Consider the following 21,977-nt stretch of genomic DNA (forward strand, 5'->3'; position numbering starts at 1 on the left):
AGTGAAAATTTAACAAATTGCTCTTGGGCATGTATGGGCTGGCTTTAACACATTTCTGGACACAGGTACAGTCATCCCTTCCACACAGTGACTTCCCCCATCACAGTTTCAATATATCACAGGTATAAATTAAATGGGAATTTTGGGAGAGTTTTGCAGAAGCTGCAGATGACACATGAAATCCAGCAGACAATATAGAACCTATGATCAAATGCTTAACCCAAATTTTACAATAAAGTACTGTAAAGACCACATAAAATAAAAAGAAAAAAATTCAGCCTCCTCTAGTACAAAAGGAGGGTCAAAAAATTTTATGTTGATCTTCCAGATTATGGGGGTACCATTCCCCTAAGTCGGTGATGTGGAGGGAATAACTATGTTCCTAAAAAATCATTTAATTCACTTCCTCTTTTATGAAAGCCTGATCCCATCCTTCTGAAAAGAAAGTGTCCCATATTTATTACCAAAAGATGAGAACACCACTGACTCTTTTAAATATAGATCAGTTATCTGATTATGTATTTTAAGCAAAGCATTCACAGCTTGTCTTACTCTAAAAATTTATAAACATATATCTTCTCTCAGTAGGTTTATGTTCTATGGCATGATAAAGGGCTACAATTCTGTGGATCAAAGAAGTCACAGACTAGATTGGCGGTCTTGAAATATTTTTTGATCACAAACCCTGATCAGTTTTTGTTTTTATGAACATGTACCTGTAATATATTTATATTTACTTATTTATATATTATTTACATCTACTAATGTGTTAATAATTATTTATTCTATAATTATATGAAATTATATATTTATATAAATTTCTATGAAATAAAAATTTTGGAAGGATGAAATTAAAGACCAAATAACATTTGATCCTAGATTTAATAGGAAGCCACTGGAGTATAATGAGTAGATGAGTAATGTAGTCAATTCTATATGGCACCTGTGTAGTGGATGGTTTGGAGAGGGGAGAGATTTGAGGAAAGGAGGCCAATTGGAGGTTGTTCTAAAAGCTCAAGTGAAATGTGACGAGGGCCTGACCACAAGTGATTGCTGAGTGAGAAGGCAGGAGACAGATGTGATACATAAGGTAGAGGTAGAAACAAGAAGTTGAGCAGTTGATTGGACATGGCAGAAAGTGAGGAATATAGAATGATGTTAAGATCATGCACTAGAATGTCTACAAAGATGGTAGCATCCTAGACAATAACAGGGAAATTTAGAAGAGGGGTTAGGTCTGGGCAGGGAAGGAGGGGAATCTGTGACGCCAATATCAAAGCATCCATGCCTGACCATTTTGTGTGCCTTCTTCTGCCCACACAACAGGACAAGCAAGAGTGGAGATCTTACTCATCTTCCAACAGATGCCTTTCACAGTCGGAGGTGATGGGGGTGGTTTGGTGAGAGAAGGATGAATTTTACCTAAGACACTTAGACTGCTCCTTCTATAGTAACTTAGCTTATAACTGATGCTAGGGGTCAATTTCAGGCCCAAAAGTGGGATAATAATAGCTTGAAGAGCAAAGAAAGCAAGCTGTAGGAGAGTGTCAGCAGATATGGGTAGGTACAGATGTGTTAGAAATGTCAAGTGATGGTTACTGTGTGGAGAGTTAGAATGAGACCACTCCCCTCATGTCCCTACTTCATATTAGAGAATCATATATATTTTGGGGCTAAGCCATAACTGCATATTTTAGAGACTGGTCTAGATAACTTCCAGGGCTCCATTTTACATTCACCTCAGCTCTAGCACCTAGAGCTCAAGTGAATGTAAAGATGAATCAGATTATAAGCATCTTAAGGATTCAAGAATGCCAAGACCTTCTTGGTTCTGAAGAACCTCTTGATCTCACCAGTATAGAGAAAATTGTACTCTAATGGAACGAGGCCCATCTTTGAGGCTAGGTCAGATCTCTGGTGTTGCCCAGAAAGGATTAAGATGAAGGAGAGATGGGATAGGAAAGAGGGCTGTCAGCATAATTCTCCCTCCTGAGGAAGTTGGAGGGGAATTACAGGTGATAAAAAGAAGAAGAATGATTACTTGCAAGGTAATGTGGCTACGAAGTGAAAGAGCTGGAATTTATATTCAAATTTTCAGACTTTTATTTTGGCGGCCCATTTTCAAGTCATTGGGATTAACATGGGGAAGAGGGGCATCTCTCAAACCATTCCTGACTTTCTTGAGGTTTCCTGTCTTAAAACATGTGACACTATTTTGAGATTCTATGGCTACCTTCTGTTTGTTAATTAAGTCTTTTCTTCTGGTATCTGACTTCTTGAAGTTAGAAGCTGGAACCTATAGCAAGCTCTTGATTGGCAGAATGAATAGTAACAAACATAGAAGCTTTCTTTTCTAAGGTCCACATGGGCAGAACCTGGCTACATACTTTCAAGATACCTGGCCAGCAGAACCTTATCCTTCGTTACCTTCATCAAGGTCTTCACATTGATTGAATGAGAGATGGACATGGATATTAGAGCATGCTTTGGGATGTTGAAACAGCCAAGGTGAATTTGCATATTTATAAAACAAAACTGTTTGAACTCTAAAACACAACAAAAAATTATGTTGCTGTGGTGTTTTTTTCTTTAAATGAGTTACCTGAACAATATTTCCCAAGGTTGCATTATTGACAAACACAAGAAGTACATCTCCAGGAAATCCTTTGAAATTAGATTCTAAATCCACATTAATTCTAAGTAAGTGATGACTATCAAGAGGCATGGTTAGGAGTACAAGAGATGGATGACAGAATTGAGTCATTCTTTCATAAGATGAGGTGAGTGCCTAATTCCTTGACATTACTAAGTCAGGATTGGTTTAAGTTTGGAAGAAGGAAACAACAACAAAACAGAATTTGCAAATGTCAGACTATACTACTATTCCTCAACCTCTGGGCTGAATTTGTCAAAAGAAAGAAAAGGGATACTAAACAAAAAAAAAATAGCAGCTCTAATTATTCATAGAAACACAGAGCCAGAAAGGATGAGAGGTCACCCCTACTTACCTTCAGGAATAATCATACATCCTTTTCCAAGCAGCAGGAAAAAAAAATAGGCCCTAGATTTCTAGAAATAGGAAAATCTTCATATTATCCCGTGTAATGAATTGACAATCATTGTACAAACTGTGAATGATTCCCCCAAACAAATCATATGAATAGGTATCGCTCTTTGTGTGAAACTGATCTTCCCCAATGGCAGGTTTGAATATGTCCACTCACTCACATTCAGTAAACTCCAATGGCTCCCTCTTACTTTATGGGATCAAAAATAAAACCCTATCCTTGGCTTTTAAAACCTTTCAAAACCTATCCCTTCCTTTCAGTCTTCTTTCAGTTTAGTTTCTCCATTATACTATGATACAGTGACAAGTGCATCCTTGATGTTTCTTGTGAAAGATATGAGGGGAAGCTAAGTGGTGCAGTGGATAGAGCACCAGTGCAGGAGTCAGGAGGACTTGAGTTCAAATCTCACCTCAGACACTTGACACCCACTAGCTGGGTGATCTTGGGCAAATCACTTAACCCCAATTGCCTCATCCTGGGTCATCTCCAGTCATCCTGATGAATATCTGGTCACTGGATTCAGATGGCTCTGGAGGAGAAGTGAGGCTGGTGACCTGCACAGCCCTCCCTCACTTAGAACAAAGTCAAGTGCAAGTCATGTCATTATTTCTCTGATGGCATGGTCTTCTTAGGCAATGGAGGATGAACATACACAAGATATGAGATTTCCTAACATGGGGCATTTTCACTGGTTATCCCTCATACGTGGAATTTCCTCCCTTCTTATTTGTGTCTTCTGGTTTCCCTGACTTCCTTTCAAGTCTCAGCTAAAATCCCACCTTCTTCAAGAAGTTTTTCCTCATCTCACTTAGTGCTGGTATGTTCCTTCTGAAACTACTCAAAATTTATTCACATATATATACACACATATATGTATGTATATATATGTGTGTGTGTGTGTGTGTGTGTGTGTGTGTGTGTATGTAAATACGTATGTATATGCATCTACAGCTATATATCCATATGCCATTCTGGGTATCTACAGTACTTAGTGCAATGCTTGGCACATAGCAGGCACTTAGCAAATGCTATTTGACCTCTGGGGCTATATTCCAATTCTCACTCACAGGCCAGGTCCTCAGAGGGCAGCTGACTAGTAGCCACTCAGAATTCCAGAGGTAACCCTGGGATTTGCTGAGTTTTGCTGGGGGCCCATAAGCCCCCATCAATGTGTTTTTATCAATCAAACCTCATTATACCCTTTTAAGCAGAGAATATATGAAGTGAATACAGCATCCTTCTCAGACTAGTGGTGTACTCTCTTCTTATACACACAAGGTCCCAGAAGAGAGTGCAATTAAACTTAAAGCAAAACATTAGTGAGGAATATGTGGAAGAAACCCATTTGCCAAAGGTATAGTTCACAGCTCCTAATTATTAGAAGTTCTTTTTTTCCCCTTTCATTAACTTCCCCTTCGGTGGAACTTGCTTCAAGGCTCTGAGGGTCAGTGCCCATTTAAAACTGTGAAGCTGCCTTTCCTTCCTATGCCCAGTTTATCCTCAGGGTCCATCAGCCTCTGGTGTAGATTTTAACTTCTGTCATTGCTTCTCCAGGGATGTTACTACTCATCCAACTGCACTTCTGGGTCTTCTGACCTTTTAAGGTTTACAAGGTCATAACCTAGTGTCTCTTTATACTTAGATTTTTTTTCCAGTAGACTTCCTGTTTGTCTTCACTATGTCTCTCTCTTCTTGCAGCTAGATGCATCGTTTCCTATTAGTTCAGTCTCTTCAGTAACACAGTTTATGGAGAGAGTAAAGTAAAGGAAGGAAACAAATTCTCTTCCCTTAAAAAGTGATTGTCATCCAAGGTCCTAGAACCTTAAGCTTTTAATTCGGAGTCTTTCCCCACTTAACTGACTCCTAACTAACTTGCTGTTTTTAGATGTAGCCCAAGAAGTGTTACTTGGTCTTCATTTGCCAGTCATAAAAAGGGCAGCTAGGTGGTGCAGTGGATAGAGCACCAGTGCAGGAGTCAGGAGGACCTGAGTTCAAATCTCACCTCAGACACTTGACGCTCACTAACTCTGTGACCTTGGGCAAGCCACTTAACCCAATTGCCTCATCCTGGGTCATCTCCAGTCATCCTGATGAATATCTGGTCACTGGATTCAGATGGCTCTGGAGGAGAAGTGAGGCTGGTGACCTGTACAGCCCTCCCTCACTCAAAACAAAGTCAAGTGCAAGTCATGTCATCATTTCTCTGATGGCATGATCTTCTTCGGGCAATTAAGGACAAAAAAAAAACCCACACACAACTAATCACAAGGCATTTTTGGGGTGGTATCATCTAGCCTTATAGAATGACTCCAAGCCCTTATGATACCTTCAAACTGACCAATTCATTTTGTTGAATGATTGATTTAATCGAGATGCCTAGGTCTTCTATGATTAATAGGAGTCAGCCTCCACTCTTACATATATGGTATGTCAACAATTCAAAGCAAACAATTATGATCATATCACATTTTTGTAAGGATATTATTGACAAGCTGTAGCATATCTAGCAGTGGGTTACTAGGATGGGATGGGTATCAGTTGTATGCTGTATAAGGATAATCATTCATATTCTTATATATTCCTAAGATTTCCAAAGTATATTATGTCCAACAACTTTTGGAGGGAGATAATGCAAATACTATTATTCTTATTTTATAGATGAGGAACCTGAGGCGCAAAGAGTTTGAATGACATTCCAATGCTCACTTGGCTATAAAGAGCCAGGAAATATCAGACAGGACTCAAAGTCAGCTCTTCCTACAGGATCAAAGTTCTAATGAATGGTATTAACCCTTCTGACCAAGTGAAATTTTCTTCTTTGTGGAAAGCACAATTTGGGCTGGGCATATTTTTGGTTCAGGTGCCTATTTCTTTAGGATGTAAAATATTCCCTGCTATAGAAAATCAGCTGTCATAACCAGCCCTGCCTCTATTCCCAAAGGATGCCAAGTGTTTCATTACAGCTAGAGTTGTGGCAAACTCTAACGCAGACAATTTCTGCAGAAATGTCCCATGAAAAATACATACTAATTTTGATTAAATACCCAAGGGCTCCATTGGAATTATAAAAAATGAGTTAGTACTGGATATGCAATCATCAGGTCTTTCCCACAGAAAGAGGGAGAGGAGAGAGAGAGAAAGAGAGAGAGAGAGAGAGAGAGAGAGAGAGAGAGAGAGAGAGAGAGAGAGGCTTATGCCAATCTGCCAGAGCTTCTGGCTATTTCAAAATGACATATGTTTCTCAGGTCTATACATAGTGGAACAGTTTTGATGGGTCAATTAATAATCATTCATGTTCCTTTTTATGTTTGTTTTGTTTTTTTGGAGGGGGGAAGGCAAGGCAATTGGGGTTAAGTGACTTGCCCAAGGTCACACAGCTAATAAGTGTCAAGTGTCTGTGGCTGGATTTGAACACAGGTCTTCCTGACTCCAGGGCCAATGCTCTATTCACTGTGCAATCTAGCTGCCCCCCATGTTCCCTTTCAAAAAAGTATTTTTTGAAAATTTACAAATTCATATGAAATAGCTACTAACCTGTACATGTAGAAATGGTCCTGGAACAAGGTTGATACCTCCTCAACTTTCTGAAAAATAGAAACTGAAGGCCGGGGCTCAGATCTAGTAAGTTGTATATTCATATCCTGCTTCTGACAAACACTTGTTTTGTGACCATGGACAAATCAGTTCATCCCTCACACCTCTAAGCTGCTCTCTAAGACTAAGCTGCAAACAAGCCACAGATCTGTATTGGAGTTTCTAGATCAGGGATGTAGTTCTACACAGCAATGAAATCACAGATTTGGATGTGGGAAAAAAGAAAAAAAAAAGAAAGGAGAGTATGAGGGAGAGAGGGAGGAGTAGAAGGAGGATCAGGAGGGAGAAAAAGCAAGAGGACAAGGAGAAGGAGACAAAAATCCAGAAAGCCTAGCCATAGGCAGAACCAAGAATAAAGGAAAGAAAAATGCACTGTTAGACTTGGGTCTATTAATTTTGAGTTCGTGCCTACTCCAAATTCAATGGAAATAATAATGGATATGTAGCGTAGATAAAAGAAGACTGAGGTGGGGGGGCAATGATAACTATCTTCCAGTATCTGAAGGGCTATTACATGAAAATGAGGTTGGTTATGATGACTAACAATGGTGTTGTGGTCCAGGATGCCACGGTACAGATTCATCCTTCATTCTAGAAGAGGACCAATGGCATCATAGGGATGATGTCTTGACTTGTGTTTGAATTGGATTTAAGTGAGGCAAAGCTGCACAAGGTCACGAGCCTTACTCTCACCTCCAAAATTATGAGAGTCCAGCAGGAAGACGAAAGTCAAGGTGACTGGCTATTGCTTTGGATGCAGTGGGTGACCTTGGCCTTTCTACATTAAGATCTTGGGGCAGCTAGGTGGTGCAGTGGATAGAGCACCAGCTCGGGAGTCAGGAGGACCTGAGTTCAAATCTCACTTCAGACACTTGACATTCACTAGCTGTGTGACCTTGGGCAAGTCACTTAACCCCAATTGCCTCATCCTGGGTCATCTCCAGTCATTCTGATGAATATCTGGTCACTGGATTCAGATGGCTCTGGAGGAGAAGTGAGGCTGGTGACCTGCACAGCCCTCCCTCACTCAAAACAAAGTCAAGTGCAAGTCATGTCATTATCTCTCTGATGGCATGGTCTTCTTCAGCAATGGGAGGCCAAACACACACACATTTGATTAAGATCTTAGACCTACTTGACTATCCCAGAACATTCTAAATTAACTCTTCATGTCCCCTTCCCTCTCCCCAGTTCCCTTTCTAATCCTTTATGAACCAGGATGTTGTGAGACAAACCAAGGCAGTTTAGATAAAGACCACTCAATGTACTATGTAGGAGGTTTCTGAGACCCCAAGGAACTTCCTCTCAGGCTGCTTTTACCTGTTGGTTTTACTGAACTTGTTGTCATAGAAGGTGGAGTAAAGCTGTACTCATTTGTTGCTATGTTTAGAAGTATTTATCTGAAATCTCTTGGCCTAGATGATTCATTGAATCAGATCTTGTACATCCAGGAGCAGATGGAAAGAAGTTGTAAAAGGAGATTTCAGTTAGATATTAGGGAGGAGAAGGCAGAACTTCACTAATTAACTTTCCAAAAGTAGTTGGCCTGGGAAGAGAGTAAATTTCCTTTACTGGAGGATTTCAATTACAGGCTAGTATGATCATTCACTGAGGATACTGTAGAGAGGATACTAGTCAGGTTGTACCAGACTGTCTCTAAGGTCCTTTCCAGCTCTGAGATTCTTTGATTAGATGATGTAATAACTTATCAATAAGTCAGCAAAGATAGTAATCCTTAAATTATTGTTCAGGGGTTAATGATTAATTAGCTAACTAATGGTGATTTGTGGGTCATTCTGTTTTTTAGGCAAGTACTCACTGAGTACCTACTAAGTGCCAAGTACTCCATCCTTAGTGCTGGTGAAAGTTGTATCCTCCTCATCCCCACCCCTCCTCCTTAATCCCCCTTGGATTCTACCTTTGGAAGGGTGATATGGAGGGTGGCAGTTCCAAGACAATAAATGTATGTGAAAATTTATCATCTGATTTTGAGTTTCTCTAAGTTACCAAATGGTGCCTTTGCTAGAAATTTACATGCTGATGACTGAGAAAAGAGTAATTAATACCCCTTTCACATACAAACCTGGAAGCTAGAAAATAAACAACCAACAGCTTTGGAGAACACAAAACACTAACATATCACCTTCATTTATTCCTGCTCAGTGTTCAGGCACTGTCTCATTTCTACTGGTAAACATATGTTTTCTAGCTTGCTGTCTTAAAAGTCAGGGATTGAATAAATATTCTTTGAGATAAACTTAATGATCCAGTTCTAAAATAGTAGGAATTCAGAATAAGGTGTGACAGAATAGATATGACTTTTATGGAGACACTAAACATGCACAAATGTTTTCGTATTATCCTTGGAGCTATTAATAAACCTTTGATTTCTACATCTAGTTCATTTGAGATGAATTTTACATGATTAAAAACAACATAGATGAAAATCAACCTGTGTCCATTGCTCAGTTCAGAACATAAAATGACTATATAGCTATAGGCACAATTTATGATATTTAATGCAGAACCTGTGGGCTTAATAACCTCCACTTTGTGTGTACACATGGGCACACACACCCCCATACACACCATTCCTGTCCCCAACCCTCTCTTACCATGTTCATTTGTGTCCAAATTTTTACCAGAGCTATAATTGGATAACTACCACTCTATGGAAGTACTGCAATTGGTCAATTGGTCCTGGGGTAAGTGGGAGGAAGCAAACCTTCAAGTGGTACAGTGATCATTAAGATGGAAGGAAGAGAGAGAGAGAGAGAGAGAGAGAGAGAGAGAGAGAGAGAGAGAGAGAGAGAGATGATGGTTTGGGGATCACTGCTAGGGCACCTATAGTTTAAGGGGATGATGGTGGTGGGGTTAAGGGAGGCACTTAGCCTAACTCTCTACCTGGTGGTTTCCAATTTTAACCAATTATTCTTAGTTTATTCTTGGTAATTGTAGCTTTTACAGTGTAGCCTGAGTGTGTTCGAGGCTTTCTAAATTCAGCACTGAGACAAAGTTCTAAGTGTGTATGTATATTATTTGTAGGTGACCACACACATATACACATACATTCGGGTGCCTGCAAGGCTATATGCACAAATTCATATATGTGTGTGCATGTTTTTTTGTACACACAATACAAATATATACACATATTTGGGTGTACGTATGTGAATATATATGTGTGTACATATAGATATGTGTATATATACTTATATGTATACATGCATACATACTGAAAAATGCACATATCTTTGGGTGTCTATAGACAGAGAGATAGACATATATGTATATATATGTGTGTGTATATATATGTGTATTTATATATACAATTTATTAAGTGATCAATATATACTATTCCCTGTGCTTTATACTGTTCTCCTTCTACTTTGCCCATTGAAACCTTACCTTCTATATTCCATCTCAGATGCCATCTTATTTGTGAAACTTCCCCCTTATCCCAAACCAGTAACTTTTAAAAAAAAATTTATATTTGAATCTCTCTGATATGTCACTATATAAAATTGCCTGTTGTATTTATTTCTGTATATGTCTTATCTCCTCCCAAAATTATTAAATTTCTTAAGGATAGGGACCATCTTTTATCTAACTTTGTATTTCTAGATGCTGAGATTGCATACAGTAGGTAGTTAATAAATGTCAGTTGAATGAATTTTTCATATATATTTCAGGTGACCCAAAACCACTTTCTGTTATGAAAACATGGGATGGAAAGAAAAAAAAAAACAAAGGCTAACCTGAAATGCACAAGGGGTGTTGTCCACACAATAGACTCTCAAGTTGTAATCCAGGGAGTTGCAGGACATGCAGCCAAAGACAGCCACTTTGAGTTGCTTCACAGCACAGTCAGTAATGGGTTCTCCAGCTAGTGCATATGTCCCAAAGCTGTCCAGGAGGACGTGACATGCAAATGGGTCCAAGAGGCAATAACAGGAAGTTGATTCATCCTCCACTGACATCACCTCCTGTTAGGAAAACAAACACCACGTGTACACACACCACACACACACACACACACACACACACACACACACACACACACACACACCTCTTTCAATTTTAAATTGAGATGCTGTTCAAGATTCATTCTACAAGTCCACATTTTCCCCCCAGAATATTTTTAATGTTTTAATTGGCTTGATGTTTAATACAAATCTTTCATTAATCATGATAAATACATTAATCAGCAACTATAGTTATGATTATGTATGGTGCAATGAATTTCTATTTAATAAGTAATAACAAAGTGTAAGCAATTTTGGCGTTATTTTGAACATCCTAGTATTTCTAGTTATTTTTTTCTTCAGTGTCAAATTAAGAAGTTGTCTTAAACATCAAAGTCAATAAAGGAAATACTTACATTGGTCTGCTTCTGATTACTTTTTTTTTTTTTGGTATCCATCAAGGTAATTCACATTTTCATCATTGTCTGCTTTTGCCTTTTAGCATAGAGACCCCATTAATACACAGCTTGAGTAGGTTCTTCTGCTATATTTCACTACTAAGCAATTAGCTATTTGCAATTTGCAAATTGCAAATTGAAAAACAGAAACCCAATGCCAACTCCCTTAACAAAAACTTCAGAAAAAGCAAACGAAAAGGAAATGATGAACCAATAAAATAACACAAAGAAAGGGAAACTATACTGGTAAAAAGTAAAAAAAAAAAATGTCAAATGAATTATCACATAGAGTAATACAATTTAGAGCTTAAGGGAGACTGTGTTTATGTAGTGGACCCTAGCCCCTTACATAACAGATGAGGAAACTGAGTCTCAAAATGTTAAAGTGAGTTGCCCAAGGTCACAGAGGTAATAAAAAAAGTGGGACTAGGATTCAAAGTGATTATAGGATTTAGACCTAGAAAGTACCTTAGAAATTATCAAACCTGCCCATCACATGTTTTTGGAGGAAATTGAGGTCCCATTGTAGGGAAGTAACTTATGCAAAGTCACACAGGTAGTAAGTAACTGAGCCACAATTTTAGACTGGGTTCTCTGACTTCAAATCCAATGTTCTTGTGCCATACTGTGCTCCTCAATCTAGGATTCTCGCCAAGATATAATATTGTCCATTCTTTAATGAAATTCATAGAATTCCCTATCCCAAAGAAACTTCTTCCAGAAATAATGGCAGTGAGGGAATGGAGGTAAGATGTATTTATGAATTCAGGAAGCAAAATCCTGAATCAGGAGATAGGTGAATGCTAGGGTGCTCTTTTTCACCTGAAGATATGAAAATGGGTTTATTTGTTTTTGTTTTGTTTTGTTTTGTTTTCTTACTAGGTAATCTTTTCATATATCCTCTTCTGGAAACTCCTGAAAAAATCCTTCTCCTTCAGGTGGGAACTAGATACTGGGATCTAAGATGAGAATTACACCACTTTCATGACACCTAACCAAATACAGATATGAAAATGGTCCTATCACACAAGAAAATCACAGACCTGTTTTCTAAGCTAAAATTGACCATGGCTCTCATTCTCTTTTAGCTACTTAATATTGCCCTTTCTCTTTTTCCATCTTTTTCCCTCTCAATCTCTCACACACATTTTTTAAATGACTACTATTTATTTTTTCTTTGCTACAAATATAGATATAACCTATAAATGCCTTTTTCATGTTGGGTTCCCTTCCAAATCACAAGAATATGATGAAACCAAGAGAAAGCCAAGATGCAGAATTATGAAATGGCTTATATGAACAGGTGTGTATCAAACAATTAATAAGCATTCATTAACTTCCTACTAAATTACAGGTCCTGTATTATTGCACAAGAAATACAAAGAAAAAAATAAATAGTCCATGCTCTCGTCGAACTTAGATTCTAGGGACAGGGTGGGATGGAAAATGAATGAATGAATGAATGAAAAGCATTTATTTAGTGCTTGTTAGGTATAGAGCACTGTCCTGAGCCCCAGCAATAAACATACTGAAAAGTAAGACAGTTCCTGCTCTCAAGGAGTTCACCTTCTAATGGAGGAAACAACAAATATGGAACATTTCAGCTGCAAGTCAGATGGAAAGGCCCCATGGTTCTTAGGGGACAGAAGCGAAACAAATGGCAAATGCCTTGTCTTTGATGTCATTTCCACCAATAAAACCATATCAGTGACAGATGCTGAGCCATTTAACATTGCCAAGGACATTGGTGTCAAGAACTTTCTTTCCTGGGTCTTTAATAGCTATGGCTGCAGCACTTGCAGGAGCATTTACCAGCTTGTGTCTCCACAAGGGTTGGTTGTTTCCTAAGATGATGGCTGAGGGCACTGGGCTAGAAGAGAATATGTACATATAAAAATATATACAAAAACATATACTAGTTAATATCGTGTGTTTCTGTGTGTATAAAAGTCACTAGCAGTTGGGTGGATCAGGAAATGCTTCATGCACATGAGGCAAGTCTTGAGGAAAAATAGGGATTCACAGAGGCAGAGTTGAGAAGGGAGTGAACCCCAAGGTGTGGGCAGTAGAAAATACAAAATAGAAGTGTGTGTATGTATGCGTGTGTGCACGTGTGTTGTGTGTATGTTGTATGTATGCATGTAGGTGGAAGGGGGAGAGAGATGCATGGAACAGTAAGATTGACAGGACCACATACTGTGAGAAGGTGAGTAAAATGCAGCAAGGCTGGTGAGGTAGGCTGGGGCTAAGCTCTGAAGGGATTTAAATGCCAAACAGAGGAATTTGTATTTGATCCTAGAGATCATAGAGAGTAACTAAAGTTTGAGTAGGGAATGACATTCAGACTTATGCTTTAGGGAGACCACTTTGACAGCTGTGTGGAGGATGGAGTTGAGAGAGGGAGATCAACTGGAAGAAACTATTGCGATAGTTCAGGCAGGAGGTTATGAATTAGGGGGAAACTGCACGAGAGAAGAAAGGAGGGCACATTCAAGAGATACAGGGGGGGCAGAAACAGTGACATTTGGAAATCCATTGGTTATGTAGGGTTGGGGAGAGTGAGGAGGGAAAGATAACAGGAGATGTGAACCTGGAGGATTATAAGGATGTTGGAGCTGCCAAGAGAAATCAGCAAGTTTGGAAGTTGCTTGATTTTGGGGGGGAAAAGAGTGTATTCTGTTTTGGGCATGCTGAATTTGAGATACCTATGGGACATTCAGTTTAAAATGTTCAATTATCATTTGAAGGACTGGAGCTCAGGACAGTGACTAGTGTGGAGATCAGACAGACAGATGATAGAAATAATAGATCAAAGAAAGACATATGTATGTGTACACATACAGGCACACTCAGAAACACACACACACACACACACACACACACACACACACACACACACACACCCCTCTTTTCTCCATCCTCATTCATCTATCTTTTGCTTTTGGCATTTTGACTCTGTGGCTCGTATTCTCTTTTCTGTGTTTTCTGTAGCTCTACTCTGTCCTGGCTCTACTCCAAACAATGTGACCACTCTTCAGCATCCTTTGTTGGCTCATCATCTATATTATACTTCCTAACTATGAATGTTCCCCAAGCTTCCATCCTACGCCTGCTTCTTTTCTATCTGCTTTTGGTAACCTTGTCAGCTCACTTAGTTTTTAACAATCATCTCTATGCAGATAAATCCCAGATAAATCTATCCCTATATCATCTATATCTAATTCCCATTATCTCTCTTGAGCTTTTGTTGGACACTTAAAACTGGATGGCTCAGAGACAACTCAAACTCAATATATCCAAAGATAAACTCGTTATTTTCCTCATCAAACTCACCATTTTTTCCCAAATTTCCTTTTCTGTCAAAGGAATCATATTCTTCCAGTCTTCCAGGTCCATAACTTCAGCATTATCCTTGACTCTCTACCTCACATATATCCAATTACTTGCTAAATCTTGCCAATTCTACTTTCAAAACATCTCATCGATCTCATTCTATGTCTTCTCTCCACTCACACAGCTATAAACTTAGTTTAAATCTTTATCACATTCATGCAAATTAATGCAATAGCCATCTAATTGATCTCCTTACCTCAAATCTCTCTCCATTACAGTCTATCCCACAAATTGCTGTCAAAGTAATTTTCCTTATTCATAGATCTGGCCATGTGACATCCTTCTCAAAAATATCCAGTTTCCTATTGCTTCAAGGATAAAATACGAATGCCTCTGTTGAGCTTCTAAAGCCTTAACCAGTCTGGTTCCCACCCCTCTTTTTGGCCTCAGTGAATAGTTTTGCTCTGTGATCTTGCCAATGTTGCCTTATTGTTCTTTCTCAGACTCAACACTCCATCTCCAATCTTCATGCCTTTGCACTGTCATTCCCTATGCTTGGATTACACTCCCTCCTTACATCTGGTTAAGCATCCCTCACTTCCCTTAAGATACAGCTTCAGCACCATCTTCCATTGGCCTGTACAGCCCTCCCTCACTTAAATCCAATTCACTTGCATATCATGGAATCACCTCTGTAATGTCACAGTCCTTTTCAAGAAGGAAGGACAAAGAGTAACAATCATCTATATGAATCTTTTTGTGATCCTCCCAACTGCTAGTATTCTTTCCCAAACTACCTTGTATTTTGTATACTTTTATATTTATTCACTTTAAATTTATGCTATATATGTATGTATACACATACATCATTAGAATGTAGGTTTCCTGTGATTAGAAATTGTATCAATATTTAATTTTATTTATTTTATTTTTAATTTATGAAAGAAATCAAGTATTCCTATATCAGTCGGATGATAAAAAGATAGATAATTGCACATTAAAGTACAAATGTATTATATATATAGATATAGATATAGATATACACCTATATTTCTAGCACCCAGCTCGATGTCTGGCATATTCTAGGTACTTAATGTTTACTGATGGGTTGATTATAATAAAGATCTTGGAGTCATCTTCATAGAAATGAGAATTAAACTGATGATGTCATCAAAGCAAAATTATAGAGAGGGAACAGAAGAGAGCTTGGGTCACATTCATCACTAGGGAACTAAATAGTACTTAATAATGTATTCTAACTTGTGGAGTATGTACAGCATTTTGCAGTTCATTCTGAAACTAAATCAGAAGGAGTTTGGGTAAATTATTTTTTTCTAGTTTCCTCCTTAGCACTCAAATCCAAATCCAAATAGGAGAGAGCCAGAGGTAGCTTTCTATATTTGATCCATATTTGGATAGCTGTCTAGTTGTAACTCCTTACTCATTCATTTATCATGGTGATGAAAGGGTTGACTATATTTTGAAAGGTTTATAGAACATATGACCCCAGAGGAAAAGGAACTATTTAAAAATTACAAAGCTGTTTCATGAGACTAGTAATGGAGTTTAAGTCCACTTTCTAGTTTAATGTACTATGCTTCCTATCAGTCATGCTATTATTTTGGGAAAAGAACACTTATTCTCACCTCCCACTTGCCCTGCTGGGTCCTCTTCTTCAAATGAATATTCCAGTGCTCTGAACTGACATCAGCACAGTGGGGTATGGTCAAGGCAAAGGGTGTGGTGACCACCATGTCCGAAGGCCCACAGGTGACTTCAGGACTCAGGAGTACTTCCGATCCATCTGGCTGGAGGCTTTGTTTACATTTGGAGGAAAAGAGGAAACATGAGCCAAAAAGAGGAGTAAGTCAGGGATGGCATAGTCAGGTCTCATTCAACAAGTGGGGCAGGGGAGAGAGGAGTGGTACTTGAGGGTTGAACGTAAACCAAGTTTGCTGCACTGCTCACAGCCCAGAAGGTGGATCACACACATGCAAAGGAATTCTATTTGCTCCTAGCAGTTTTGCTGTAGAACAGCTGTTAAGAAGCTGATGCCTACAGAATGTTTTAAAGCCTGCACATTTCAAACCCAGGGTTGGGACAAAAGGGAAACTGACAAATGCCTGCTCATGTTTGCAGTGCAGAGTTGGGGAAAGGATGAGGGCCGGGGGCAGAACTACCAAAACCCCTCTCCCAGGTGCAGTGCAAGAGTCTTACTGATGGAACACCCCAATCCAAATGTTCAAACGGGATGAAAACAGCTGATGCTGACAATGTTGCCACCAGATTCTTTCCTCCCAGTGATGCTATCGACAATATTTTCATAGTAGTAAATAAGGACAATAACTTATTACATAACAAAACAGCCCTTCAGCTATGCGCAGATTGAGTGTTAACTTCCCTCATTTTGAAAATGTATTTTCTGCCAATGCACAGATACATAGGTTATACATACTGACAGCACAGCAGACAGTTAGTTATAAATATGCATTTTCAAATACATGAATATAGATCTTTCAAATCTCCCTCGTTTGGTGTCTAAATTTAACGTCATCCCACACAAACCTGGTGTTCACATTTTTTTTTTTATTTTGTTCTCTATATTGTGAATAATTCATAATGGGAATGCAGAGTCATGAGACAGATGAAAGAAAATGACAGTTAACAGAAGGAAAAAAAAATCACTTCACTGAATGAGTCCCTATTTCATTTCTCCTTTCCTTTCTTCTATTTCCTTGTCCCTCAGGAGGGAATTGCGACTTCTAGAACAATAGTTAGGGGGAAGACCCTGGGCATCCTTTCCTCTCCCTTTTCCCAATGCCTGTCTGGGTGGTCTTGGATAATCTGCTTCATCTTTCTTTGCTTTATTTTTTTTTTTACTTGTAAAATAGAGGCTTACAGCAGGGTAGAATTAACAAATATTCTGAGGCTCTTGGATGAAAGGAGCAGTATGAGAACTGAGCAAATATTGTAGTTCCTAAGTTTCACTTCCAAAAATGTTAAATCACAGATTCATAGCTAGATGTGAACTAGTCCAACCTACTCATTTTACAGATGAAGAAACTGTGGCCCAGAGAGCTTACATGACTTGCTCAAGATGACACAGGTAGTTACTGTCAGAGCCAGGATTTGAACACAGATCCTGTGATTAAATCCAGCCCTCTTTGCATACCACCAGGTTAGAACAGTCACCAGTGATTGAAAAAGCTACCTCCCTGGTAACATAAAGAAATCTTGTTCCAGTCCATAATGCTGCTATTTTTCTAACAGCTTTTACACAAGCTCATGAAACAAGTTATTCATACTTTAACATCTAAATTATCTTGTTGATATTGTGTTCTAATGATTCCTTTTTTTTACTCTCAATCTCCCTTTCAATCTATATCTTTTCATGTTTCTCTCCTCCTTTTATCTCCCTTCTCCTTCTCTCCCCTAGACATTAGCTGTTGCCCTTGTATCTTGTTAGCTGTGATTTGCAGCTGCAGAAAACTTAAGATATTTACCTCAGCAGGTTCATCATCTCTAGCCCATGGCAGCTATCACATCCACAACTGACATATTCCCTTTCACTACTGCCTCACAAAGCAGTACTCCTGTATAGGCACAAAGGCATTCAAGCTTAAGTAAAGTTACTACAGCCCCAACTTTGATGATTCCTACCCATGCTGGGAGCAAAATACAGGTGAAGCTGAAAACCATCCTGCATTGACTTTCAGGAACCATGATGAGGAGATTAAATGAAGCCACAGGTGATGACTCTCCAAAGGAAACAAGTTGGAGCAGAAGGGCAAAAACAAAGGTTTTTTTTGTGGGGACTAGAGGGGGGCAGGCAAGAGGGGGTTTGGAAAGTGGCCCATTAGCCATTGGGAAGTCTCCATGAACGGCTTAGAACAATGTGCTCGAGGTTTGAAAAATGTAAAATTTAAATGTGAGCTATAACCAGCATGCTGCAGCAGCCGTGGACCACTGCCAGGGGCCATTAGAGAGGGTTAAGCGGTTTCTGTGTAATTGGTGCCTGCATTCATCATGTACAGGAATAGCAGGGATGCTTGTGAGTGACCGATGACAAGCTCTCCTAAAAGAACTATTTAATTGCTTTCAGAGAATCATCCCCTTTGTTGAACATATTGTTCAAACATATGGGAATTTGGGGAATTATTTAATGCCAAATGAACTGAAATCAGCTAATTAGATGAACTCTCACACTCATTGTGAATAGTAAGACTGCTTTCTGTAATAACTTAAACAGTATTAGGAGTCAGAGGCAGTACATATTGGGTATTAAGCAAAGCATGGGATGGGAGCTTTGCATAAAGCAGATACTGGCTATTTCCATAAGTGCAAAGTAAGTAAATCAAGATTTATATCTAATCCCCCTACAGTGAAAATAATGTGAGTGGGTGGAGAGTCTCCAGTGAAGGAACAAAATAAAATCTCTCCGTTTTTCCATGATTAATGATAATTTGCCCTTTCCTTCCTCCTTCTATCTGTGGCAATCAGAGGGCTTTACAATATTAATTAACACTCATCACACACCTGTGGAGGCAGGTGTTTCAAGCATAAGGTCACCACGAAGTCAATCAAACTGATGGGAACAAAACCCAAAATGCCTGACTCATACTCTCCTGCTGTCGTAGATTACTCTGTATTTTACTTCTCTGTGAATGCTTCCTTCCTGAGGTTCTGCCTTGATGCCTTACTGGGGTTTTCAAGAGACCCTAATGACCTGTACACAGACTCTGACTAGGCCAACTCAGGTAGAAGTACTTTGAAGGTAGACCTGGTGGCAGATGATGCGGCTGCTGTCCAAGGACAAAGAAGCTTGTCACCGAGCATTTTTATCAGTCCGGGCAACTCATGACTTACTACCAAAGCACAGAAAACGAACAATCTACCTCAGTGCAGAGAGCAACATAGCAATGAAATAAAAGCATGTTAAAATATTTGGGAAAAATATTTAGAAAAATATCAGAAAGCATCTCACGAGCCTTGGTCTAATAGATGGCGTGCCACCTAGACTTTCTCAAGAAAAAAAAAAAAAACAACAAAACAAAATAAAAAATAGCAACATGACCAAATTTGTGGATCACAGTTCAAATTCTAAGCCATGAATGTAAGTCCTGGACATGCTTTTTTGGTAAAGAGTTTGAAATTGCGAGGTTAAAATTCCTAATTGCAAAAATGCAATTTATCAAGAAAGGGAGATTTAAAAAAAAAAAATCAAACATTTTTTGATAAATGAACACCATAGTTGAGTTGGTATGCTTTTTCTCAACAGTGAGGGGAAAAAATACGTTGTGAAAGTTTTCTGAGATTGTGAAGAAGTGAATTACTAATATCTATAAACTATCATCTTTATTATACAATGTTCTGAAAATCTTGGGCTTTTGGGCCCTCCTGTATTATACTAGCAACCCGACATAAAATACCTGGCACTGGAAGGAATCTGAAAGAACTTGGAGTCTAATTTCCTAGTTTTGCAGAAGATGAAGTGAGAAGTTAAATACCTTCTCAAAGTCACCCACAGTAGTAAAGCTAGGATTTGAACTGTGATCTTTTGACTCCAAATTCAGGGCATTTATCACTCTACCAGGATGCCCCTGTAATCGGTCTTTAGGCTGGATGCAATGTTTATAGGAAGGAGGGTTATTTTAGACATAGTGGGAAGTCCTGGCTGTGGAAACCCTGGGTTCTAAAAGCTATATTTAACACCAGTCTTGGTGAAGCTATTGACTTCTTAAAGGTCACCCTGGGAAGGATAGGTTTGTACATTTAAATGGTAGCACTCACTGGGCTGCTGAATGCCCTAGAATAAATCGCTTCTTATTCCTATACTTGGCTTTCTCCATCTTAAAAAAAAGTAAGTGGTACGATAACATGCTTGTGTAGACATATGGGAACTAGAATGACTGGTGCTATAGAAATGCTTACATTTGTTACACTTTAGGGATACCGGAATTTTGAGGAAGGGACAGCACTAGGAAAAATTATGAAGCAGGCAGTAGATGTCCAATTCAATTTAATTGCAAACATTAAGTGCCCACTGTGTGAAGGGCTTTGTCCTAATGTGTTGTTTAATTGTCCCCTCATTTCTCCTTCTGGATCGTTCCCCTTATGCCTAAGTAGGACCCTCAAGGTCCTCAGCAACTCTGAAGTCATGGTCCTTTTTCGGAATGAAGGATAAACAACAACCTTATACAAACCACTTGTTGCCCAGAATGTCAAATTGCAGGGTTTTGCCCAAGTCTCACCTCTTTAGTAGTTTCCTAAAGATAAGAACTTCCTGGCCCCTGTCTCAAATTTCTGACCCCCACTACCAGGTCCTTTTCCCTATCAATGGAAAAGAAGTAAGAAAAGTTGATAGAATTCATGCTGTAGAGTGGCTCAGACCAAAATTCTCATCATTGCTTACTTTCCTAACCCTGGTATGGATAACATATGAAAACCTCCACTCTACACAATGACCACCCAAATGACCACACAAAATGCCAACAGCACATGGAGGAAATCCAGGTCTCATATCTTCACTGCTCTAGCCAGCCTCAATTATTGTCTCTTCTGAGTCCACTCCAAAAATTAGTAGTAGATACTTTCTTCCCAACAAGTATAGTGTAGTTGGAGAGAAAATCTATTATCCCCCTTTTCATTATCTTTCTCCCTTAAATACTTCTGGTGGAATGCCAGTGTAATGAAATGCTACTTACTCTCCTATTTCCTAGAGCTGTGGAGAGAATCTCAAGGTAACCTTCCATTGTTGGTATGAGAGGTTGCCTGTGTTTTCTTCTGTCTCTAGGCTCTATAGTACCTTATTTTCCCTACTAGAATGTGATATTCCTTCCCTTTTTTTAAAATAACTTTGTCCTCAGGTCCATTCCAGTCTCCTGCTTGGGATAATATGATAAATAATTCTGGCGTCAATGACTGATAGTGCCTTAATAGGTTATATCCTCCCAAGCATGCTGTTGGGGGTATTACTACTAATGAAAGCACTAGAACTAGAACTACTGGTGTCCAAAGTAAAAATAGCTAATATCTGTAAGGCCTTTGATGATTTACAAAATCTTTTCATATAAATTGTCTAGCGATTCTCATACCACCCCTGTCAGGTAGGGCAAGGCAAGCTTGATTATCATATTTTATAGGTGGAATAAATAGACATGGAGCAGTTAAATGATTTGTCTCTAGCTACAGAATGAATAGCCTGCAGGGCTAAGGGAATTAAGTTCCAAGTCTTTTGACCTCAAGTGAAACTTCCTGTTTTTATTTTTGCTTTGTTTTTCATCTAACATAATTACATTTTAACAATCCCTTTTAAAGCCTTCTGAAAAGCAACATGATGCAGTGCATAGAGAACTAGGCCTGAAGCCACAAGTACCTGGGTCAGAGTTCTGCCTCTGACAAAGGCTCTCTGCCTTTGAGCTATCAAAACAATACTGTTCTAATACTTTTGTGACACCCTGACTGTGTTACTGTGAGGAAGTCACTTAACCACTCAAGGCTCTAGGCAACTTTTTAAGATGATATATTTTCAGAAAAGTTGATGGCCTGAATTGGTAGCA

General features: G+C 38.9%; 1 protein-coding gene across 3 annotated transcripts in view; it reads right to left on the minus strand.

Annotated features, from left to right (window-relative positions):
* Nucleotides 1-21,977, minus strand: part of UNC5D (unc-5 netrin receptor D) — an 804,024-nt gene that overhangs the window by 56,932 nt on the left and 725,115 nt on the right. For all 3 annotated transcript variants that reach the window (XM_072635217.1, XM_072635216.1, XM_072635218.1), the window contains 2 exons: nucleotides 16,065-16,233; nucleotides 10,421-10,648 (listed from right to left, as the gene is read on the minus strand). In XM_072635217.1, the coding sequence (XP_072491318.1) occupies nucleotides 10,421-10,648; nucleotides 16,065-16,233 (397 nt within the window). The remainder of the gene's footprint in view (nucleotides 1-10,420; nucleotides 10,649-16,064; nucleotides 16,234-21,977) is intronic.

The sequence above is a fragment of the Notamacropus eugenii genome, chromosome 1 (assembly GCF_028372415.1).
Source record: "Notamacropus eugenii isolate mMacEug1 chromosome 1, mMacEug1.pri_v2, whole genome shotgun sequence".
NCBI lineage: Eukaryota > Metazoa > Chordata > Mammalia > Diprotodontia > Macropodidae > Notamacropus > Notamacropus eugenii.